Here is a 25611-nt window from a genome sequence, read left to right on the forward strand (position 1 = left end):
CGTGGGGGAGCGCCGGAGCCACCTCCCTTAAATGGTATGCCACGCCTCCTCTTTCTGACCAATCAAGTGCCGCTCTTTAGCCTCTTTCCTCCTTTTCCCGCCATCCCGGACTGCCCATCTTGACACTCCGGTCTAATCAGAGAGGTCCTGCCTCTCCCGAACCTTATCCCCTCCCTGCGGAAGAGGGGCAGGGTTTGTATCTTTTGACTCCGCCTTGGTCTATACAGCGCTGACCAACCCAAGCCCTCAGAGAGAGGGGGCGTGGCCTAAATTCCCCTCCCCCCCCCCAGCCTGGGGATTACGGTTTGCTGGGGGCAACTGGTCGCTAGACCAAGCAACCTTCCCCTGGTCTGTGGGTCGGGCGGGTCCTCCCAGAGGTGGCACCATGGAGCGCTCTCCTGGAGACGGCTCTAGCCCCAGCCCCACGGATCAGCCCTCTGCTCCCTCCGACCCCCCTGACCAGCCCCCCGCTGCTGACACAAAGCGGGACCTGAGTTCTGGGAACCAACCTGCCGGCCCAAGCGCGGCGGGTGAGGCCCTGGCGCTGCTGACTTCATTCGGGCGGCGGCTGCTTGTGCTCGTGCCGGTGTACCTGGCCGGCGCAGTGGGACTCAGCGTGGGTTTCGTGCTGTTCGGCCTCGCCCTCTACCTGGGCTGGCGCCGAGTCCGCGACGAGAAAGAACGGAGCCTTAGGGCAGCGCGGCAGCTACTGGACGATGAGGAGCGGCTCACGGCGAAAACACTTTATATGAGCCATCGAGAGCTACCTGCCTGGGTGAGCGACCACCCTCAGCGCTGCATAGCCCCCTCCTAGCCCCTCGGTCCTAGGGCTCTCCCTCCCTGTTCCTAAAGTCAGCTCCCCACCCTGGGAGAGAGACTCCCCTCCCGCCCCGCTAGCCGCCTGCCTGCTAGGACACGCCACTCTTGGGACCCGGTAGTCACTCTTCCCCTCCTCTCCGCGCGCCCGGATCCCGATCCTTCCACAGAATCAGGACTTCTTCCTCTGAGCTTGGGCAGGAGCAGTAATAACATCTTGGGAGCCTGTCTCAGCCCTCCTAGCCAAGACGTTTGAGCGCTCCTCGCTTCTGGTGCCGCTCTCGCCTTGCTGCTCCCGGACATCCCCGTTGCGGCTCAGAGGGTTCCCTCGTCACTCCAGCCCTCCTTGAGACTTTTTTTGGGGGGAGGGGGAGGGAACTATTTGAGGCCATAATGTTCTCCCCTTTCCCGCTCTTATCCCTGGGTACCCGCCGGGACTCGGCCCCGGGAGCACTGCTCGGGGGAGCCACGGCACCCGGACAGACCCCCGACCCTCGCCTTGCGGCCCCAGGCAGCTGGGCCGCAGCGCAGCGGAGGCGGCTGCGGGACGCAGGGCGGGGATGGGAGGNTCCTCCGCCCCTGGCCGGCCCCACCCTTTTCCGGACTGCGCGCTGCGCTTGCTCGGTTGGGACCCGGGCCCTATTCCTGCGCCCCCTCACCCCTTGCCTGCTCTTAGGCCTTGCTGGGGCAGAGCCCGTTACTCGGCCCCTCCCTGCCCCTGCCTTCCTGCCCCTCCCAGCGGAGGTGCAGGTCCGTGGGGAGAACCGCAGAAGAACGGAATCAAAGTTGACACTCGGCAGATATGGCCATGCTGCGCAGGCTCAGGACTGGAGAGGGGGATAGGGGGAGAAATGGTCCCAGGGGACATGTAGCCCAGGCAGCAACTGTCTTTGTTCCTCCTACTCCTCATCATGGAAAAGCAGCCTTCTTCCTGAAGCAGCTGCCCCTCTTCCCCCAATACAAATCACAGGTGTCCTTCTTTTCCCATAAAAGGCACACTAATAAGAAGAAATGATGAAAGAAAAAAACAAACAGCTAGCTCTTCTGGCCCCTCAAGGAGCCTCTTCACCTTCTTGGTGTAGAAGAAACCCCAGTCCAGAGTGAGATGGGAAGGCTGCAAAACAAAACCAAGACTTCTCCAGTCTCAGGATTTCCTCCTTAAACTCTGATTTGCCAGGACCTCCCCTTCCAGAATGTGCCCTTCTCCTCCCTCCCTCTCTGCTCCCGCAGCTGGCTTCATTTCACCTCCCCCAGCTATCCACAAAGCAACTTTGGCCCACATCAGCGCCCCTTGTCAGAGAGACCTCGGAGCCCGGAAACCCTGTGGAGGAGTGAATCCTCTGAACATCCCAGCCCCTTCCGGCCAACCCCTGGGTGTGAGGGGGCCCTGTCACACTTGGGTTTCCTTTCCTCTGTGGGCACGCCACCCAGCATCTTAATAGGAAACCACAGGTGGAGGGTGTGTTCATCCCTACCTCTCCCTTCCCCACCTCTAGGTCAGCTTTCCAGATGTGGAAAAGGCTGAGTGGCTCAATAAGGTGAGTGTGATTGTCTTGATTTTTATTTTTCATGATGCGGGGAATGGAGTTCATTTCTCTTGCCAGACCTGCTACTTGTCAGGTCTGGCCTCAGTGCTCTGTGAGGAGGATTCTGAAGGAACATTCCACTAGAAGGAAGATCAGGCTCTCCTGTGACAGGTTCCCTCTCCTTCCAGATTGTAGCCCAGGTCTGGCCTTTCCTTGGCCAGTACACGGAGAAGCTTCTGACTGAAACTGTGGCCCCCGCTATTCGAGGCTCTAACCCCCATCTGCAAACGTTTACATTTACACGAGTGGAACTGGGTGAAAAGGTATGTATGTAGGAAGGAAAATAACTGGACGGAGGAGATGAGCCAGGGAAGGTGAGTGGCCCAGAAGATACTCCTCCCTTTCCCTCTTCTCTCTCTTAAGAATTTCTCTCTCTGCAGCCGTTGCGCATCCTAGGAGTCAAGGTTCACCGTGGTCAGAGCAAAGAACAGATCCTGTTGGACTTGAATATCAGGTAACCCCATTCCCTCTTCTGGCTTCCCTTTCAACAGGATCCTGGTCACTCTGTCTATTTCATTCCCCTCCCCCCATTTCAGCTTAGTACTGACCCTCTTTCTTCTCTTCCTTGTCAACCCCCAGCTACGTAGGTGATGTGCAGATTGATGTGGAAGTGAAGAAATATTTCTGCAAAGCCGGAGTCAAAGGCATGCAGGTGGGGCATTATGTCAGGGGCGCCCATAATAGGGAGACTTTGCTCTAAATTTCATCGGATATGGGGACGTGGAAAGTTGAAAAAAACCAAAGGTGGGAAAGTTTGGGAGGGAAAGAAGGCCTTTTGTAGAGAAATGCTTTGATCTTCTCTTCTTGCCCCAGCTACATGGTATCTTGCGGGTGATTCTTGAGCCACTCATCGGGAACCTTCCTATTGTGGGGGCTGTGTCGATGTTCTTTATCCGACGCCCGGTAAGGGAAAACACCGAGTGGGATGGGGAAGCAGGGAAAACAGAGGATTGGGAGAGGGAGAGTGGCCAGCTCTAGGGCTTGGGGAAGGGAAGGCTGAGGGGTCTGGTAACTGTTGGATGGGTGAGACCATGCCAGCTTGTGCTCTGTCCTGATCTCCCTGCTCTTTCCTTCCAGACCCTAGATATCAACTGGACAGGGATGACTAACCTGCTGGATATCCCAGGACTCAGGTATCAAAGATTTATTGAGCACCTAAGTGCTCTAGCCCTGGGTTGGGGGTTTTCGGGATACCAAGCGGCAAAAGATACAGCTAATACCGTCCAGGAGCCTTGATCATCCTAGCTGGAGAGGGAAGACAAATACCCCTGAAAAGGTCCATGCTGTGATTTTTCTCCTGTGGGCGAGCATGCATGTGGGTAGAGAAGGATGAGGGCTGCAGACTGCTCAGCAAGAGGAAAACCGAAAAGAAGAGCTGGGACAGCAGTGAAGAGACAGAGCAGTAGGCGGGGAGTTAGGGTGGAAGAGTAGCAAAAACAAATTTTCAAGAAAGGATGTCCCTCTAGCTTTAAGTCACTCTTGATCGTGGAAAAGAGAGTTGGGGTTGGGGGGTGGATATTGGAATTTGGGGCCACATTCAGCTCCTTTTCTACTCCCCCCCATTCAGCTCCCTCTCTGACACCATGATCATGGATTCCATTGCTGCCTTCCTTGTGTTGCCCAACCGATTATTGGTGCCCCTTGTGCCTGACCTTCAGGATGTGGCGCAGTTGCGTTCCCCACTTCCCAGGGTATGGCCTCTCCAACATTAGACAGAGCCTTCTTTCAGGAACCTCATGCTGGATCCTTAGTTTCTCACGATCTGATTCCTATGCCCAGGGCATTATTCGGATTCACCTGCTGGCTGCCCGAGGTCTGGGCTCCAAGGACAAATACGTGAAAGGCCTGATTGAGGGGAAGTCGGACCCCTATGCACTCGTGCGAGTGGGCACCCAGACATTCTGCAGTCGGGTCATCAATGAGGACCTCAACCCCCAGTGGAGAGAGACTTACGAGGTGGGACAGCTGAGGAGTAGAAATTGTGTCAAATGGGGAGGCCCTGGGAGGCTGTGAGAGATCCTGATTGGATGATCCTCACAGTGTAGCCCATGAGACCCTTAACTCTTATGTTCTTCAGGTGATGGTCCATGAGGTCCCAGGGCAGGAGATTGAGGTGGAGGTGTTTGATAAGGATCCAGACAAAGATGACTTTCTGGGCAGGTAAGACTCTGCCTGTGTTAGGATTCTAAAGCCCCAGTGTCTAAAGCCCCAGTGCTACCACGGTCACAGAGGTAATTATAATCCTTTTTGCAGGCCCGGGAATTGGGTATCATTCTCCTTCTCAATCCTCCTTCCCTATTTCCACCCCGTGTGCGCACACGCGCGTGCACACACACACACTCTCTCTCTCTCAAGTATTTGCTGAGTATAAGGGATTCTGAGATTTGCCATTTATTTCTGGGTGGGTGAGTGAGGGCAGTGACATGCTACTAATTACAACATTCTTCTTTTTCCCTTCTCACTGTCACCCCTCACCACCCCCTCTAGGATGAAGCTGGATGTAGGAAAGGTGTTGCAGGCTGGAGTACTGGATAATGTAAGTTGAGAGAAGAGAACAGGGAGGGTGGTCTCACCCTGACAATAGTTGCCACACTGGTAGAGAAGAGGTTGGGTAAATATCTGATCTCTGTTATACCTCACTTTTTTCTATCTCTGCCTCCAGTGGTTTCCTCTACAAGGTGGGCAAGGCCAAGTTCACTTAAGGCTAGAATGGCTGTCACTTTTGCCATATGCGGAAAAACTGGAGCAGGTAACCAACATGGGAAACAGGAAGCTGGTGGGGGAGACACAGGTGGCTGGAAGTATAGGGGACTAGAGGGCAAGGGTCTGACTACTGACCCATTCCCTCTAGGTTCTGCAGTGGAATCGAGGAGTCTCCTCCCGACCAGAGCCCCCATCGGCTGCCATCTTAGTTGTCTATCTGGACCGGGCCCAGGATCTTCCGGTGAGTGTGGCTACTGAGGGCAGCTGAACAGAAAACGCTGGAGGCAGCATTTCCATACCCTGTCTCGCCCCTGCCCACTTGGCTTCAGAAGCAGCAGCATGTAATGCAAGGGTTCCAAGGACGGGATCAGAGCCACCTCAAGGAAAAGATTCTGATGAGAGCCCACCTTCACTCATGGAAACAAAACCAAAAACACCAAGATGGTGACTTCCTAATTCTTCCCCAACAGCTAAAGAAGGGGAACAAGGAACCCAATCCCATGGTACAACTGTCAATTCAGGATATGACCCAGGAGAGCAAGGTGAGGGCCAGGACATCATTGTGGGCAATGGTATGTGTGTGTGCGCGCACACACACCTGGTGGGGTCGGGGAGGATTGTTCTTGAGATGAAGTCTCCCCTTTAGTCTGCCTATAAAGGCAAAGATTTTCTGGAAAAACAGGAATGGGTACTGTAGCACGTACCCTTAATCCCATCTTGTGCATCTCCAGGCTGTCTACAGCACCAACTGCCCGGTGTGGGAAGAAGCCTTCCGGTTCTTCCTGCAAGACCCTCGAAGCCAGGAGCTCGATGTGCAGGTGAGATGACCACGCATTGAGCCCCTTGTGAATACCGTGTTCTGCCTTCCCATGTCTGTATCCCCTCCTTCCATCTGCCCTTTGATTACTGCTTCAGTCCATCTAGCTAGACTCTCCACCTCCTTCGAGCACTCCATTCTTCCCCAATTATCTCTCTAGAATCATTCTTTAGAACTGAGAATTGTATATTTAAAATGAGTGATTTTACAGTGAACTATGCCTCAGTGAAATTATGTTTTAAAAAAACATTGAGTACATTTAGCCTTTTATTGTATTTTTCCTTTGGGTACATATTTAGTTTTATTGTAACAAAACAACTTGTACACTTTGAACATTTAAAACTGAGTAGCATCTTTTCCAGTGAAACAAAAAAAAAATTTTTTTAAATAAATAAGAGCAAAATGACAATAGAGAATGTCAATTCCAAATAAGATTCTACAGGTTCTGGGGCCCTTGGTTGGCTCAGTCAGTTAAGCATCCAGCTCTTGATCTCAACTCCGGTCTTGATCTCAAGCTTGTTGAGTTCTGCACTGGGTGTGAAGCCTACTTTAAAAAAAAAAAAAAAAAAATCCTACAGATTCTGCTGATTCTGCCATCAAGTGGCAGGGCTCAAGTCATGATTAGAATTTTATTTTCTTGGTTTTTTTTTTTTTAATGTTTATTTTGAGAGAGTGTGTGTACTCTTACATGAGCTGGAGGGGCAGAGAATCTGAAGCAGGCTCTGCACTGTCAGCACAGACTGTGAGATCACGACCTGGGCTGAAATCAAGGGTTGGTTGCTTAACTGAGCCACCCAGGTGCCCCAGGAGAGAATATTATTTTAAAAGTGTCATCTTGGGGCACCTGAGTGGCTAAGCTGGATAAGCATCCGACTTCGGCTCAGGTCATGATCCCACAGCTTGTGGATTTGAGCCCCGCGTTGGGCTCTGTGCGACAGCTCGGATCCTGGAGCCTGCTTTGGATTGTGTCACCCTCTCTCTCTGCCCCTCTCTCACTCACACTGTCTCAAAAATAAATAAAATATTAAAAAATTAAAATAATTGTCCTCTTAAACTGCAAAGATGTCTGTTAAACATCACAAACATGCCAGAGAAGCCATGTAGACACCTAGAAGCTTAAAGGTCACAGAGAAAACATGAAACAGTATCTGCCTTCATGAAGCTTACTGGCTAATTTCACAGACAAGACACACATGTATAAAGCCATCCAAAAATGATTAAATATTAACTAATGGGAAAGTACTCATAACATAGTGCTAAGGATGGCCAAAGAAAGGTACAGAGGCTTGAGTAACTACAGAGATTTTGTGAAGGATTTTAAGTGGGCCTTGAATGATTAATAGGATATAAATAGGGTGAGGAAAAATAAGTAAATTTTTACAAAAAAGTAATAATTTTTTTTTTTTAAAAAATAGGCAGGGGGAGGAGAATGAGAACTTTTCAGATAATGGGAACAGGATGAGCAAAGGCAGAAGGAATGATGGAGTAGGCGGACCATAAGAAAAGGTGGCTGGCGTGGGGCAAACGGTGATTGGCACAGAGTGAGTGAAGCTGGAGCCAGGTTACAATCTCCCCAGTAGGTCTCCTTTTCCCTAATCTCTTTACTACATCCTTTCTTCCTGTGCCTCTAGGTGAAGGATGACTCCAGGGCCCTGACTTTAGGGGCACTGACCCTGCCTCTGGCTCACCTGCTGACTGCCCCTGAACTCACCTTGGACCAGTGGTTCCAGCTTAGCAGCTCTGGCCCAAACTCCAGGCTCTACATGAAATTGGTTATGAGGGTATGGAGCTGGAGGAAGCACTGAGGCTGGGGAGGGGCCTTGTAGAGTCCTTGGTATTAAGAGTAAGAAAGGGGAATCCTCTAAGATCTAATGAGCTAGTATGTGTGGAAACACCTATCAGGCACACACAATGTTTGCTGACCCAACTGGGGAAATGGTGTGTGAAGAGGGAGAGTGTGGAGCTAACCCTCTAGAGATGAGCGCAGCCAAAACAGGAACCTGGTCTCCCAGTCAGAGCCTTTTTCTCCCCACAGCGCCCACATACCTTGCTTGCAGGTGGCCAGCTGCGTTTCTTTGATTTGACAATTACACTGACCTTCCCAGATCTTGTACTTGGATTCATCAGAAGTGCACTTTCCCACTGTGCCTGGGACACCTGGTGCTTGGGACGCGGACAGTGAGAGCCCCCAGGCAGGCAGCAGTGTGGATGCTCCTCCTCGACCTTGTCACACTACTCCTGATAGTCACTTTGGGACTGAGGTGAGCCTATACTGGAAAGGACTAGGGTCTGTTGCCTAAGTGTGCAAAACCTGTTTCAGGACTGGTTTTGACAGGTTTCTCTCTCATGGCCATCTGGTGCCTCTGTCTGTCCCTTTTGCAGAATGTGCTTCGGATCCATGTTTTAGAGGCCCAGGACCTGATTGCCAAAGACCGTTTCTTGGGGGGGTTGGTGAAGGGCAAGTCAGACCCCTACGTCAAGCTAAAGCTGGCAGGACGAAGCTTCCGGAGCCGTGTTGTTCGAGAGGATCTCAATCCCCGCTGGAACGAGGTTTTTGAGGTCAGAATTGAGCAGCTTCTTCCTCCTTCCCTCTAGCTCTGAGAGCGGTCTAAAAGCCCTCCGGGGTTCAGGTGATTGAGGGGGAAGTTCCCAGTCATTTGGGGGGAAAAAAGGAAAGAATCCCCTTTGTACTATTCTCTCCCACTAGGTGATTGTCACATCAATTCCAGGCCAAGAGCTAGACATTGAAGTTTTTGACAAGGACCTGGACAAGGATGACTTTCTGGGCAGGTGAGAGGGTGGGAGTCTGGCGGTGAAGACAGGCTGAGCCTCCGAAGGCCACAGAAGTCTGGCTCTGGGGAGACAGAGATGTGGCTCTGACCATCGGCCTCTTGTTTAAACCCTTCTTCTCTACAGGAGTAAAGTGAGTCTCACTGCAGTCCTAAACACTGGCTTCCTTGATGAGGTGAGCAAGGAATTAGAATCAATAATCCCTCCTGATCTTGACCTATGCCTCACTCTCCTAGTCCCTCTGTCCCCACACCTCCACGTCTTAACCCTGCCTACTTCCACAGTGGCTGACCCTGGAGGACGTGCCATCTGGCCGCCTGCACTTGCGTCTGGAGCGTCTGACCCTCCGGCCCACTGCTGCTGAGTTAGAGGAGGTAGGGAAGGGGCTCCAGATGGGTCAAGGTGAACTCTTGTGTCAGCGTTTGAGGCGTATGCCAGGCCCCAATGTGTCAGTCCCCACTCCCCAAGCTGAGTGTGTCTTCCTGCAGGTGCTGCAGGTGAACAGTTTGATCCAGACGCAGAAGAGTGCAGAGCTGGCAGCGGCCCTGCTGTCCGTTTATCTGGAGCGGGCGGAGGACCTGCCGGTGAGATCTGCTCCCCACGCCCCATAGCTCCCTGGTCCTTCCTCCGCCTCCCTCAGGTTTGGATGCCCCTGGTGTTATTTGGAATAGTAAATTCCAAATTCCTCTTTCCCAGGGTGGCACTGGGGTGGGAAGAATGGTCTGTTCAAGGCTAGGAGGGTGGTGGCTGTCAAGTAATCATGAGGACCTGGTCGCTGGCTGCGGATGGAATTTGTGAGGGAAGCGGGGATCTGCCAAACGAGGTCTAAATTTAAGACCGTATTTATTAACACCGTATTCTCTCTCCTAGCTCCGCAAAGGAACCAAGCCTCCCAGCCCTTACGCTACTCTCACTGTGGGAGATACTTCTCACAAGACGAAGGTATTAGAAAAATGCCACAGGGCTATTTGGGAGGGATGAGTGACGCAGAGAAGAGAGTTTCAACCACTGACCATAACCCCTCATCTCCACCAGACTGTTGCCCAAACATCAGCCCCTGTCTGGGACGAGAGTGCCTCCTTTCTCATCAGGAAACCAAACGCCGAGAGTCTGGAGTTGCAGGTACTATAATTTCATTTTTGAACACTATGCCATCATGGGCTAGGCACTGAACCAGGCACAGGGCGTTCAGAGATAAAAGATCTAGTTCCTATCTTTATGGAGCTCATGCTCCCTCTTGGGAGAAAAATAACCACAGAAAGCCTCCAGACTGACAACTGCTGAGGAAAAAGGCATTGTGGGGAAAAAGGAAGGCTTTCACCTCAGACTAGGGGAAAAGATAGAGGCAGTAAGAGAGGCATCCTGAGACGACCCCTGAGCTTAAGAGTAAACAGACTCTGATCACGAAGAGAAGGAAAAGTCTTCAGGCTGAGAAGAGAATGAGCAGAAAGAAGGCAAATTAGAGAGGCCGACAGAAGGAAGATCAGAGGGGCTCTTGAATATTATGCTAAGAATCTGGATTTATCCCTGATTTGGCACAGGTAAACATTTGAAGTGACGGGAGGGGTAGGGTGGCCTGGGTGGCTCAGTTGGTTGAGCATCCAACTTGGGCTCAAGTCATGATCTCACGATAGTTCGTGAGTTAGCCCCGCATCGGGCTTGCTGTTAACAGCTCAGAGCCCACTTTGCATCCTCTGTCCCCCTCACTCCCTGCCCCTCCCCCATCAAAAAAACCCCATTAAAATAATAAATAAATGAAGGAGTGAGGGGTGACATACCCAGATTTGCACTTTACAGAGATCATGCTGATAGCAGGATAAAGAATGGACTAAAGGAAGATGATGCTGGAGGCAGGGAGATCAGTTAACAGTGGATTAGAGCAGTAAGCAAGAAATGACTGGGGGTATAGCTCAGGGGTAGAGCATTTTGACTGCAGCAAGAAATGACCAGGCTTGGGGGGTATTCAGTGGTGGTTATTTTGACACGGGGTGGAGAAGGAACAAGGAACAGTCAAGATGCTAACTCCTGGGTTTTTAGCATGGAGTAGCTGGACAGAGAAGGGTGCCATTACCAACACAGGGAGTGCCCAAAGCAGGAGTTTGTTTTTTTAAGAATTTGTAAAAGAAAAAAAAAAGAGGGGGGGCGCCTGGGTGGCTCAGTCAGTTGAGCGTCTGACTTCAGCTCAGGTCATGATCTCGTGGTTGGTTCGTGGGTTTGAGCCCTGCATCGGGCTCTGTGCTGACAGCTAGCTCAGAGCCTGGAGCCTGTTTCAAATTGTGTGTCTCTCCCTCTCTCTGACCCTCCCCTGCTCATGCCATCTCTCTCTCTCTCAGAAATAAATAAAACATTAAAAAAAAAGAATTTTAAAAAAGTTTATTTTTGAGAGAGAGTGGGGGGAGGGCAGAGAGAGAGGGAGAAAGAATCTCAAGCAGTCTCCGTGCTGTCAGTGCATAGCTGCTCGACAGGGGGCCCAATCCCACAAACTGTGAGATCATGACCTGAGCCCTAAATCAGGAGTCAGATGGTTAACTGACTGAGTCACCCAGGCACCACCAAAGCAGAAGTTTTTGTCTGCTTTGACAAAATTTGAATTTGAGATCTCTGAGACCAGATAAGGGGAAGGAGCCATCCAGAAGGTGCATCTATGGCCCACCATGGTGTTCCGCCCTCTTCCCTCTTGTGTGAACATCATGAACGAGCACCATGTAGCAACTGTAGCCATGGGTATGAGTGAGTGCTCTTAGGGATGTAGGGCAAAAAGAAGACCAAACATGGACACGTTGAGCATGGCAGCAGTGAAAGGGCAGGCAGAGGAAGAAGTGCCCTTCAAAGGGCCTGCAGTGTGACTGGGGCAGTGGGGTGGTCATCAGGAAAGAAAGGGTTACAGAAACCAAAAGAGTGTGTGAAAAGATAAGAAGTGGCCAAATGTTTCTTAAAAAAAGAAAAAAAAAATTGGTGCCCACGTGGCTCAGTCAGTTAAGTGTCCGACTCTTAGTTTCAGCTCAGGTCACGTCATCATGTTTTATAGGTTTAAGCTGTCAGCACAGAGCCTGCTTGGGATTTTCTCCCTCTCTCTCTCTCTCTCTCTCTCTCTCTCTCTCTCTCTGTACATCCTCCCCCAGCTCATGTGCATGTGTGCATTCTTGCAGTCTCTCAAAAAAAATTTAAACATAATAAAAAACTAGATGACTGAAAACTATTGATTGACTTTGAAAATGAGGGCACTGATTATTGGAGTAACTTCAGTGGCCTGAAAGGAGTAGAAACTAGATTTCAGTGGGTCGAATGGTGAACAAAAGTAAAGAGGTATGAGAGAGGGTAGGTGGAGGTAATATTAGGGGTGCCCTTTCCATTCTGAAGTGTGAGGAATCAGATACTTTCTAAAGTTGATAAAACAATAAGTGGAGAATTACACGAACAGAAACCAATAGAACTTAATGTAACTATCAACAACACTGACAAAGATGGAGAAGAGATGCAAATGAGCTCAGTTCCTGACCTTACATTGCTGGGGATCAGTAGACATTACAGCTGGTAAATCACAAAGAGATACGGGCATATTAGCCAGAATTATGTTAAGAAAACAGGAAGGGTTTGCAGGGAGTTACTCAGGAGTAAGGAAATGGGGGTTGGATGGGCGGGAAACATTTAATTCCATTTTTACTGTTCTTTTTCTCCACCCTGTGCAGATATTCCAGCCCTCGGGCATAATTTGTGAAAGCCTGGGAAGTAAAGATAGCATGGTCCACTCTGGTTAGAAAAGGAAGGGAAGCGGGACCAACAACATGGCTTTCCTGACTGTCACAAAGGGGAGTCTCTCTCTGAAACCACCCAGGTGTCCAAGCGTTTGCAACTAGAGCACCAGGGTTAAATCATTTATCTCTTGACCCCACAGGTTCGGGGTGAGGGGACTGGTACACTGGGCTCACTCTCCCTGCCCCTCTCAGAGCTACTTGCGGCTGACCAGCTCTGCTTGGACCGCTGGTTTACACTTAACAACGGACAAGGGCAGGTGCTGCTGAGAGCACAGCTGGGGGTGAGTGCCAAGGGAAGATGGAAGCCAAGGGCCATGTCCTCATAGCAAGGGAGCCGAGCACGAGTCTGCCCCGCTCACGGCCTTCTTGCCTCCCTAGATCCTGGTGTCCCAGCACTCAGGAGTGGAAGCGCACAGCCACAGCTACAGCCACAGCTCCTCATCTCTGAGTGAAGAATCCGAGGTCTGGGGGGGACTCCCTCACATCACTTCCTCAGCCCCAGAGCTCCGGCAGCGCCTAACACATGGGGACAGGTAAGGGGCTTGGACAGAAAGATGGGGTGCAGTCAGGAATATAAAGGATAAGCCACTGGCTCCCTAGGTACCTTCTCCCAGCCCTATCTCCATCTCTCCATAGTCCCCTTGAGGCTCCAGCCGGGCCCCTGGGCCAGGTGAAACTGTCTCTCTGGTACTACGGCGACGAACAGAAGCTGGTCACCATTGTGCACAGTTGCCGGTGAGACCCTATGCTCTAGGTTCCTGACCGCTCCCCCTCAACCTTGCGGTGCCTTCTACCTTCATCTCCCTGTTGCAGGGCCCTTCGACAAAATGGACGGGATCCCCCGGACCCCTATGTGGTACTGTTGCTTCTGCCAGACAAGAACCGGGGCACCAAGAGGAAGACCTCCCAGAAGAAGAGGACCCTAAATCCTGAATTCAGTGAACGGTCAGTCAGGCATTCAGGGGGAGAGATGGCAGGCTTGGGAAGGAACCCCTGCCTCTAATACCCAGTCCTTCCCCAGGTTTGAGTGGGAACTGCCCCTCGATGAGGCCCTGCGGCGAAAGCTGGATGTCTCTGTGAAGTCTAATTCCTCCTTCATGTCAAGAGAGCGAGAGCTGCTGGGGAAGGTAAGAGGGTGAGGACGAGCAAGGCAAAAGGTAAGACTTAGAAGGTGCTGGTAGTAAGGCTATAGTCCCTCAGGGACTTAGGGAGGAAGCACCGAAGGTGACACTCCTATACAGGTGGTCTGCATAGTACCAGACCACTGCACTGCTGTGGACCAGGAATATGTGATGATGGGATGTGGTCTTTGGAAATGTCAAAATAACACCTTGCTCCTACCATCATCCACACAGGTGCAGCTGGACCTTGGGGAGATAGACCTTTCCCAGGGAGCGGCGCAATGGTGAGTATCCAAGAGGCGATGGGCTGGTGGGGGGGTGGGTATTTAAATAAGAGAAATCCCAATCGTAGGAAGGAAGGGAGGAAAGAATGCATTCTGAGGTCAGAGCCATTGATTCTCTGAAGTATAAAGGCCCTTGGGTCATGTTTCATTTATAAAAGGACACAGGTCACCTTTCTACCTGAGCCACCTCTGCTTGTTCCCACAGGTATGACCTCATGGATGACAAGGACAAGGGCAGTTCCTAGGAGCCAAGGATTATCAGCCTGACTACTGTCTCCTTGCCTTGCCTCTCGCTGCATTGCTGTATCACCTCAACGTGATGAGCCTACAGCTAGGGCCCGAGGGCAGAGCCTGTGCCCCTCCGCCCTCTCACCTCCCAGGCCCATGCTAGGGCCTTTGCCTGACCAAAGCGGATGACCACAGGTTACCCTTTACTGCATGGCCTCAGGCAGGGACCTGAGCTGGCTATTTCCTGCTCTGCCTGCACATTCTCCTTCCCTCCCAACTCCTCAGGGCCTTCAGTACCTGTGCCTGGCCACTGGCAGCACCTGCAGTGGCATTAGCTTATGCCAAATACAGCTTTTAGAAATACCTTTTTTCTTTAATTAGATGCTCACCTTCTTCCCCACCAGTCAGGGAGGGTAAACACATGGGTGGGAAGGTGCATAGGCTAACCACTCAAGAGCCTCTTGGACTATTGCGTGTAGTAAATGTATAGCAACCCAGGCCCATGGGGCCGGTTCTGTCCCCACTTTTCCTCAAGTCTGTCCTACAAATTATACCTGCTGTGATGACGAGGGCCAGTCTCTTCACTCACTCTGGGAATGAGAACACTTCAGTCCTATCCCAGCCTTCAAGTAGTGGATATGAGTCTTGGAGCCTCTGGCTGCTGCTGTGCCTCGGAGGACTCGGGCCAGCAAGGCCAATGATTTGTCCAGGTGCCTAGGCTGTTAGCTCACCAACCAGAACTGAATCTCTTGGTTTTGCACAAACTCTGCCAATCCACTGTATCTTACATTAAACATTATGCTCAAACCAGCTGTGGCTCTTTTCCTTAAGGACAGGCAATCCAGCCTACTGTCACTATTTGCAGATGACATGACATTCTATATAGGAGACCCTAAAGATTCCACGAAAAAAACCTGGTGGAACTCAAAATTCAGTAAAGTTGTAGGATACAAAATCAAAATACAAAAATCTGTTGCATTTCTGTACACTAATAGCTATCAGATAAATTATTAAAACAATCCCATTTACAGTGGCTTCAAAGAGTAAAAGACCCAGAAATAAATTTAACCAAGGAAGTGAAAGTCCTGTACACTGAAAACTATAACACTTTAGGAAAAGAACTGAAGACAAAAGACATTCTATGCTCATGAACTGGAAATATTGTTAAAATGTCCATACTACCCCAAACAATATAGTCAATGAAATCCCTATGGAAAATCCAATGGCATCTTTCACAGAAATAATCCTAAAATCTGTATGGAACCACAAAGTCCCCAAACAGCCAAATCAATCTTGAGAAGGAAGAACAAAGCTAGAGGCATCATACTCCTTGATTTCAAACTGTATTGTAAAGATATCGTAATCAAAACAGTAAGGTATTGGCATAAAAAACACAGATCAACACAACAGAGAGCCCAGAAATAAACCCACACATACAGGTTCCCCTGCTATCTGAAGGTAGAATGTTCCTGTGAAACCTTTCCTAATGTGAAATATATGGAGAAAATTTTTTTGAGAATTCCCAGACCCTAAAAATAGTCTTTTCTAGGCTTCTCAGACACTTGAGGGCACATCTTGGAAACAGATGCACAAAATAAATTACTGCACAGATGCTCATAGTTCAAAGCTATGCCCATTTGATGCTGATTATAGTTCCCAAGGAAGAAGCTTGGAGGGGCACTTCCCCTGCTTGGGAGGCCCACTCCCCCATAATGGCTCACTGCAAAACAAAAGCTGAACACCATTTTTGCTTTCACTCTTTTTCATAAAAGCAAAAATCCCCTTTGGAATCCTTCTGTTTAGTGAAAACAGGTACTAATATAGGTATTTCTTAAAAGTAAAGTGGCCTAGGGGTGCCTGGATGAATCAGCTGGTTGAGCATCCAACTCTTTTTTTAAGTTTATTTATTTTGAGGGAGAGAGAGCAAGCAGGGTAGTGGCAGAAAGAGAGGGAGAGATAGAATTCCAAGCAGGTTCCACACTTTCAACATAGAGCCCGATGTAAAGCTCGATCTCACAAACCATGAGATGGTGACCTGAGCCAAAACCAAGAATGGGACACAACCCACTGAGTCACCCAAGTGCCCCTTGACTTTTGATTTCAGGTCAGGTCATGATCCCAGGGTCATGGGACTGAGCCCCACGTTGGGCTCCTCGTTGAGCATGAAGCCTGCTTAAGATTCTCTCTCAGGGCACCTGGGTGGCTTAGCTGGCTCTTGATTTCAGTCATGATTTCACAATTCATGAGTTCAAGGCTCGCATTGGGCTCTATGCTGACTGCAGAGCCTGCTTGGGATTCTCTCTTTCCCTCTCTGCCCCTCTCCTGCTTGTGCTCCCTCTCAAAAAGAATTTAATAGATTAAACACTTAGATATAAGACCAGAAATTATAAAAACTAGAAAAAAATATAAGTGATAAGCAATTTGACATAGATTTTGGCAATGCTGTTTTGAATATGACACCCAAAAGCAAAGGCAACAAAAGCAAAAATAATTATCTACATCAAACTAAAAAGCTCCTGCATAGCAAAAGTAACCAACAAAATGAAAAGGTAAACTACTGAAATGTAAAAATATTTGCAAATTCATATATCTGATAAGGGGTTAATATTCAAAATATATAAAAAGAACTTTTACAACTCCATTAGCAACAAAACAAAAACCCTCCAAACAAAAAACAATCCGATTAAAAAATGGGCAGATCTGATTTCCAAAGATGACATACAGATGGCCAATAAGTATCTGAAAAGATGTTCAAGATCACTAATCATAAGGCAAATGCAAATTTAAACCACAATCACCTTACACCTCTTAGAATGGCTATTATCAAAAAGACAAGAGATAAAAAGTGTTGGCGAGAAAAGGGAACCCTTGTATACTGTTGGTAGAATATAAATTGATACAACCACTATGGAAAACAGCAATGGAGGGTCCTCAAAAAGTTAAAAATACAACTGCCATGTGATCCAACAATTTCACTTCTGGGTGTGTATCTAAAGGAAATCAAATCAGTATCTCAAAAAGATACCTGCACCCCTCTAGTCACTGCATCATTACTGACAATAGTCAAGACATGAAAACAACCTATGTGACCACTGAAGAATGAATGTATAAAAAAAATGTAGCACACGTGCACATGCATGTATATGTGTATACACACACAATGAAATATTAGTCAGCCTTAAAAAGAAATCTTACCATTTGTATCAACATGGATAGAGCTCGAGGGCATAATGCCAAGTCAAACAAGTCAAATACTACATGATCACACTTATATGTGGAATCTAGAAAGAATACTAAAAAAAAGCTCAGAGATACAGAGAACAAAGATCAGTGATTGCCAGAGGAGGGGGTTGGAGAATGGGAGAAATGGGTTGAGGCGTCAAAAGATAGAAACTTTCAGCTATAGGGGCACCTGGGTGGCTCAGTCGGTTAAGCGTCTGACTTCAAGCTCAGGTCATGATCTCACAGTTCGTGGGTTCAAGCCCTGCATCGGGCTCTGTGCTGACAGCTAGCTCAGAGCCTGGAGCCTGTTTCAGATTCTGTGTCTCCCTCTCTCTCTCTGACCCTCACCTGCTCAGGCTGTCTCTCTGTCTCTAAGAAATAAATAAAACATTAAATACACACACACACACACACACACACACACACACACACACTAGAAAAAGAAACTTCCAGCCATAAACTAAGTCCTGGGGATGTAATATACAGCATGGTGATAACAGTTAATAATACTGTATTGTATATTTGAAAGTTGCTAAGAGATCTTAAAAGTTCTCATCACAAAGATAAAAACTTCTGTAATTATGTAAGGTGATGGGTGTTAACTAGACTTACTTTATCATTTATTAATGTTTTTATTTTTGATAGAGACAGAGCATGAGTGGAGAGGGGCAAAGAGAGAGGGAGACACAGAATCTGAAGCAGGCTCCAGGCTCTGAGCTGTCAACACAGAGCCCGGATGAGGGGCTCAAACTCACAAACCACAAGATCATGCCCTGAGCATGAGAGAGTTGGAAGCTTAACCAACTGAGCCACATAGGTGACCCAAGACTTACTTTATCATTTTGAGATGTATGCAACTATTGAAACATTATGTTGTATACCTGATACTAATTTAATATATGTCAATGTTAATTTTTTTTAATGTTTATTTATTTTTGAGAGAGAGAGAGCAAGCAGGAGAGGGGCAGAGAGAGAGGGAGACACAGGATCTGAAGCAGGCTCCAGGCTCTGAGCTAGCTGTCAGCACAGAGCCCGACGTGGGGCTTGAACCCATGAACTGCAAGATCATGACCTGAGCTGAAGTTGGACACCCAACTGACTGAGTCATCCAGGCACCCCACAATGTTAATTTTTTTAAGTAAAACAGGAAAAAATGCAAGTTAAAAAATTTTAAAAACCTTTCAATTTATGAACCATGTCAGTTTAATGAGTGGTCAGAACCTATTGTGGTTGTAGCCACCAAGAATGTTGTTTCTGTTGGAGCGCCTGGGTGACTCGGTCGGTTAAGCATGACTTCAGCTCAGGTCGTGATCTCACGGTTTGTGGGTTCAAGCACCGCATCGTCAGGCTCTGTGCTGACAGCTTGGAGCCTGGAGCCTGCTTCAGATTCTGTCTCTCTCTCTCTCTCTCTCTGCTCCTCCCCCACTCATTCTGTCTCTCTCTCTCCCCCCCAGAAATAAAATACACATTTTAAAAATTAAAAAAAAAAAAAAAGAATGTTGGCTCTGTTGAGGATGGTCAAGGAACCTGTGTGAAGTAGCCACTGTTGACTTTCTGATCAAGTCTGTTATCCATCTATTGTCTGCTGACCATGGGCTCTCCAGGGAAAGGATTCCTAAACTGGGTGAACCTGGAAGCTCTGTGCTACGGCATGGGCTCACAGTCTGTCTTAGTAGCAGGGTTAGCCATATCCAGAAAGGCTTCAGGCCTACCTGATGCACAGCAAAATGAGAAATATTTTAAAACCATTCAGATATGCTGACTTTGAACTCTTCCTCTTTTGGGACCCTTCCTAGAATGCAAGCTGTAGAAACTGTACTCCATCTGTTCTAAGTACCAAATGAAAGGAGAGTGAAGTGGAGGAACAGTGAATTACTGAGAACAGGGTCAGTGGACTAGGAACTTGGATATTTCATAACTGCATTGGAGGTGGAAATGCTTTATCATCTTCTCTGGAAGAATATAAACCTTAGGATGCTGTCTGTCCACTAGGAGGAAAGGCTAGGGGCGGCAGGGTGGGGGTGGGGGGATGAGGGAAGCATTTATAAACTCAGTTCCACAAGGAGTTGTCAATTTCACCTTTTTAGCAAAAGCTGTTTAAGCTTCATGCCATCCACTAACTCCGCTCCTATTTTTTCAGTAACTCTTTTGTACGCTCTGCTGCTTCTTCTGCCGTCTCTGTTTCCTTCCCATCAACCTGAGAGGATTCTCAAGCCTTGGTCATGAGCAAGAGGTCTCAGTTGCCTTCCCCTCAACCCAGAAACTTAAGGAAGGAAAACTCAAAGAACACAGGGCAGAGGAACTTACATACTAAAGTCTCTGGTTTAGTTGTTCGATAATGGGCATATGGCCCAAGGCCTGCTGTTCTAGCTGGCTTCAAATAATACAAACAGGGATCTTGCAATGTGTGATTTGAAGAAGCACTCTTGACCTAGTTCATCACTTCAAGTAATTACATTTCCAGAAAACTAGAGAACATGGCACAAATTCTCTCATCCCAGAAAGGTCCCTAATCTTTCCTAACCTCTTCCAGCTCAGGATATATAAGGGAGGAGGTATTGATCTACATATTAAATACAAGATGAGACACAATTCAGCACATTGTTGTACTTAATACATACAAAGATGGAATGAATTAAGGGTCATTAATCACAAGAATTAAATAAATGTACATCTGTTATTTCTCAAAGAGCTGGCCTTTGACACATACAAGGCCTGCCTCTTCCAGAGATAGGCAGATACAATCGCATATGGGTACGCTGTCACAAATGTTTGCAAATACTACCCTCTTGAAATGTGCCTTTACTGGCCTAAATTAGTGCCATAGTTAACTGGGTATGGCAATATAGTTGCCTACCCAAAAGCCATTTTCCCCTCTTCCCTACATACAAAATCCCAGAGCATTCCTGGTGGCAGTGTGCCAGCCCCAGGGGATTAATCATGATCCTATTTGCTGGATAGTCTCTCCCAGCACCCCCTGTAACTTGGGGCGACTCTGAATGACCTCAGCTCCGGTCAATAAGATGTGGGGACTGGAGGGTCAACAGAGGAAAGCCCTCATTGCCTCCTTCCTTCCCAGCTGGGTACCTGTTGGAAGGATGTGATGCTTGAAGCTGCGAGAGCATTCTCTAAGGCTATGAGCTGACTAACACAAGGAGGAAAAGCTAACATGATTACAGGAATACATATTTTATAAATTAGCATCATGTGGCATATACATACAGTGAAATATTATGTAGCCATTAAAAAAAAAAAAAAAGGAAATCTTGGGGCACCTGAGTGGCTCATTGGGTAGAGCATCTGACTCAGGTCTTGATCTCAAGGTTGCAAGTTCAACCCTGCATTGGAATCTGCTCTGGTTGTGGAGCTTACTTTAAAAATAAATATAATTGGGCTCTGTGCTGACAGCTGAAAGCCTGGAGCCTGGTTCATATTTTGTGTCTCCCTCTCTCTCTGACCCTCTCCTCACACTGTCTCTCAAAAATAAATAAGCATTAAAAATTTTTAAAAATAATACTGAATGAGTAAGTGAATGAATGATTTTTTTTTTTTTTTTAAACTGGGTGCACGAGGAGCCTGGGTGGCTCAGTTGGTTAAGCGTCTGACTTCGGCTCCAGTCATGATCTCACGGTTCGTGGGTTCAAGCCCCGCGTTGGGCTCTGTGAGGACAGCTAGCTCAGAGCGTGGAGCCTGCTTCAGATTCTGTTATCTCTCTCTCTCTCTGACCCTCTTCTGCTCATGCTCTCTCTCTCTCTCAGAAATAAATAAAACATTTAAAAATTAAAAAAAAAAAAAAAAAAAACCAGGGTGCTTGGCTGGTTCAGTTGGTAAAGCGTGCAATACTTGATCTCAGTCAGGATTGTGAGTTCGAGCCCCCCAATGGGCATAGAGCTTACTTAAAATAAATACACAGATACATACATACATACATATATACTTCCAAACTTAAAAAGAAAAAGCTCACTCTCTTTCTCTTGTGGTATAAGGATGTGATACCTGTACAGCTAAGCCAGATATGGCTCCAGGAGGGAACCCAAATAAGAAGCTAACAAATGGAGGACAGTGGCAAGAAAATTAGAAAATGGATCCCTATGTTATGTCATTAAATTCTGGATCAAAATGAACTTTTTTTTTTTTTTAAGTTTATTTTTGGGAGAGGGAGAGAGAGAGGCAGAGAGAAAGAATTCCAAGCAGCCTCCATGCTGTCAGCACAGAGCTTGGTGTGGTGCTCAAACTCACAAACCATGAGATCATGACCTGAGCTGAAGTTGGACATTTAACTGACTGAGCCCCCCAGGGACCCCTGGATCAAAATGAACTTGAAACCCACCCTACCTCTTGACTTTTCAATTACATAAGCCAATAAATCCTCTTTATTGATTAGCCAGTTTTAGTCAGACTTTTTGCTACCTGCAATTGAAAAAGCCCCAAGGAACATTCTCCTCAGATCCAATAATCTTCACCTCCCTACCCTTTCAACCATTCATTCCCATGGTCACTCAACTTAGTTCCTGTCTTCCTCTACATCCTTTGAAATTTTAATCTCAAATGCACTATTTTCTCCAACTACAATTCTGAGATCTTCAACCATTTCTTTAACCTCATTAGACTCAAGCCTGTTAGTCACTTTTTATATTCTCTCAATCTAATAGGACTTTTTTTTTTTTTAGTAAGCTCTACTATGGGGCATCTGGGTGACTGAGTTGGTTAAGCTCAGGTCATGGTCTCACGGTTTCATGAGTTCGAGTCCTGTGTTTGTTTGGCCCTGCACTGGCTGAGTGGAGCCTGTTTGGAATTCTCTCTCTTTGGTCCTCCCCTGCTCGTGCTGCCTCTCTCAAAATAAATACACAAACTTCAGAAAAAAATTAAAAAATGGGGCGCCTGGGTGGCTCAGTCAGTTAAGTGTCCGGCTTCAGCTCAGGTCATAATCTCATGGTTCGTGGGTTCGAGCCCCGCATCGGGCTCTGTGCTGACAGCTAGCCCAGAGCCTGGAGCCTGTTTCAGACTCTGTGCCTCCCTCTCTCTCTGACCCTCCCCTGCTCATGCCGTACCTCTCTCTCTCAGAAATAAATAAAACATTAAAAAAAATTTTTTTTAATTTAAAAAGTAAGCTCTACACCCAATGTGGGACTTTAATTCACGACCCTGAGATCAAGGGTCACATGCTTTACCCACTGAGCCAGCCATTAGCCCCTAATAGGTCACTTTAATACTCCACTATTTGGCCTGGACCACAAACCCTCTTTTACTCAGACTCTCAACTCCCTTACTTCCATGTTCATCCATCATCCCTACTCCACAAAACCCCAATCCATTACCATTCCAGCTGCCTCTTTGCCCTGGCTCAATCATCAAAGCAGCTGAGTACTGCTGGAAGGAGGAAATTGCTGCCTTGTGGACTGGCATCACTGCAAATTCATGATCTTCCAGTCCACCAGCCCTCCATGCTGTTCAGCAAGTTCACGTAAGAAACACAGAGTAGGCACTCAGTAAATGTCAAATGAGTATTTGTGAATGTGTTCCAGGAAACGGTCTCCCACTTTTCGTAGCACTTATTTCAAACCTTCACTACTTTCTCAAGCTACTTCCTACTTCCTCTTTTTTTTCAATGTTTATTTTTGAGAGAGACAGACAGAGTGCAAGCGTGGGAGGGGGGAGACACAGAATCTGAAACAGGCCCCAGGCTCTGAGCAGTCAGCACAGAGCCCAATGTGGGGCTCAAATCCACAAACCATGAGAACATAACCCGAGCTGAAGTTGGACACTTAACTGAGCCATCCAGACAACCCATTCCTACTTCCTCTTTTAGCAAATCAATCATCTCATATTCTAATACATGGCAAGAATACATGGGAACTCTCTCCATATCTGGAATCCCCAGTCTATCTCCTTATCCACTTACTAGTATCAGTGTCCTTTTTTTTTTTTAATTTTTTTTTAACATTTATTCATTTTTGAGACAGAGAGAGACACAGTGTGAGCAGGGGAGGGGCAGAGAGAGGGAGACACAGAATCTGAAGCAGGCTCCAATCTCTGAGCTGTCAGCACAGAGCTCGACACAGGGCTTGAACTCACGAACCATGAGATCATGACCTGAGCCAAAGTCAGACACTTAACCAACTGAACCACTCAGGCGCCCCAGCAGTGTCCATCCTTGACTCTTACCCAGACAGCCATTCATTTTACAGATATTTAAGTACCCAGTACATGCCAGGCACTGTACTGTGCTTGGCCCTGGAAAGTGTGTGTGTTGGTAGTGAGAGGGGGCAGAGACTTAAAAGACAGTGGCAACAACCTGAGAAAAGGTGATATGACATTGAAGGTCTGGAAGCTAGGTGTGGCTGGTATAGAGATGTGGCTGGTATACCACTGCCGGTTTTTATGGGCCAACTAAAGATTTAGTCTTTATCAAAATACATGGACAGATTCTAGGTAGGGAGATGACACAATCAAACGCACATTTGAAAGACCACTCCTCTTATTAAAGCTGTAGTTACCTATGTTAGTTTGTTCTCTGTCCTTCCAGTAGCTAAAAATATTTCAAATAGATTCCCAGGCCCTAACACAGACCTAGAGTCAGAATCTTTGGGGCAGTCTGGAAGTCTGTTTACAAAGCTCCCAAGAGATTCTGAAGAACAGCTAAGTCTGAGATCCTATGTCTTAGAACATTAAAAAAATGAAATTTAGCATTCAAATTTATTTTTTTGCTTATATCTTGCATCTAGTATGGGCCTATAAAAATGAGACTTGGAAAAGACTTCATACACTATCTGTGTATCATGAAACATTCTTGTTATCCTCCTCTTCTTTCAATTCTGGACTACTATGAGTACCACTTCCTGGTCAAAATGGCAAAGGACCGAAGATATTTTTCCTAATAAGTTCTTTCCTATTTACATAGGAAATAGTGTTCTTTCTTCCTAAACTATTACACATCTTAACACATTAGCTAGTGTTTAAAGAGCCAGTTAAGCTCTACAGGGTGAACCCACAATTATTCAAGTAAATGAAGATCTATAGTGCCGTGTAATTCCTAAAATTGCTCTATTAGGGTTTTGTTTTTTAGAGAGAGGGCGTGAGCAGGGGAGAAGGTGAGGGCGGGTGGAGGGAGAGAATCTCAAGCAGGCCCTGTGCTGGGGCTCAACCCCACAACCCTAGAATCATGACCTGAGCCAAAATCAAGAGTCAGACACCAGTGACGAAGCCACCCAGTAGCCCTGTGCTATTAGCTTTTTTAATGTGCGTTTTCTTTTAAAGATGTGCCCTTCCTAATTATTTTATGTTCAGACTAATATTAGAACAAATATGCAAGCCAAAAAAATACCATACTAGTCACATGCTATGTGGGTAAAGAGAGATGTGTCAAAGATCCACATACATGCTGTATAGATCACCTATGCCAAATTAAGATTCTGTTCAGTACGGTTCGATTTATGACTGAAAGACAAGAACAGTACAAAAAATGAAAGAAAGTCCTCCAATCTGTCTGCCAAGAGTCTTCATCTTTTCTCTTTGGTCTACTTCTCTATAAAGCAGACAAAAAATGCTAGAGAGTCAGATGATGCCATAACTTCTTCAACTTGGCAAAATGCCAAAGAAGGCTACAGACACCAAGGCGAAGAGGAAAAAAAGATTAGATAAACTACCTCTTCCAAATCAACTACTGCAGACATTTTGAAGGACACAAAAAGGCATCTGTAATGCAGTTCTTCCCCAGCCTTGCAACCACTTAGAAGAAATGTATTTCTTCTCAGTCCATCTCTTCATGCCTACTAATGATCCTTTATCGGTGCAAAATGGGAAAATAACAACTATTTTGTATGTTGGGAAGATTAAAGGACATTTATTTCATGAACACTTATATACTACTTACTCTGTGCCAGGCTCATTCTATTTTACAGATATAACACATCTCATCCTCCCAAAGGCCCTATAAGGTAGGTACTATTATCCTCATTTTACAGATGGAGGAACTGGCACACAGAGATAACTAAACTTGCTGGAGTTTACCAGCAAATACCTGGCAGAACCTGCATTCCAATCTAAGGGGACTGGTCTTAGCCCATTTTCTTTAGCTTCCCCTTTGCTGAAGGAGAGAATTTAGCCCCTCAAGCGGTACGGGCTTGCTGGAGGCCTCGGGGATAGTTGCTAACATCCTCCTCTTCATCATCGTTGTTTCTGTTATACACCACTTACTGCCCATAAAGTTCATTTAGGCCTCAGGGCGCCAGGGCATTTACTGGTTCAGGACCTGACCCGGTTGGTTCCTTCCCAGCATAGGGGGTGGGG

The 25611-nt window shown here is 47.3% G+C and overlaps 1 protein-coding gene across 1 annotated transcript; it reads left to right on the plus strand.

The window, feature by feature from the left end:
* Nucleotides 1-304: 304 nt before the first annotated feature.
* Nucleotides 305-14910, plus strand: ESYT1 (extended synaptotagmin 1). Its single transcript, XM_077757480.1, has 31 exons — nt 305-775; nt 2313-2354; nt 2531-2665; nt 2783-2856; nt 2982-3054; nt 3216-3305; nt 3480-3535; nt 3970-4093; nt 4182-4358; nt 4480-4562; nt 4890-4938; nt 5065-5151; nt 5254-5346; nt 5576-5647; nt 5837-5923; nt 7554-7703; nt 8028-8183; nt 8305-8481; nt 8630-8712; nt 8839-8887; nt 8997-9086; nt 9201-9296; nt 9583-9654; nt 9748-9834; nt 12608-12748; nt 12846-13000; nt 13104-13202; nt 13281-13412; nt 13489-13594; nt 13823-13872; nt 14078-14910. Exons 1-31 carry the CDS (start codon nt 386-388, stop codon nt 14115-14117), a joined length of 3315 nt encoding a protein of 1104 aa, XP_077613606.1. The 5' UTR covers nt 305-385; the 3' UTR covers nt 14118-14910.
* Nucleotides 14911-25611: the final 10701 nt, after the last annotated feature.

The sequence above is a fragment of the Crocuta crocuta genome, unplaced genomic scaffold (assembly GCF_008692635.1).
Source record: "Crocuta crocuta isolate KB4526 unplaced genomic scaffold, BGI_CrCroc_1.0 scaffold549, whole genome shotgun sequence".
NCBI classification, from domain to species: domain Eukaryota; kingdom Metazoa; phylum Chordata; class Mammalia; order Carnivora; family Hyaenidae; genus Crocuta; species Crocuta crocuta.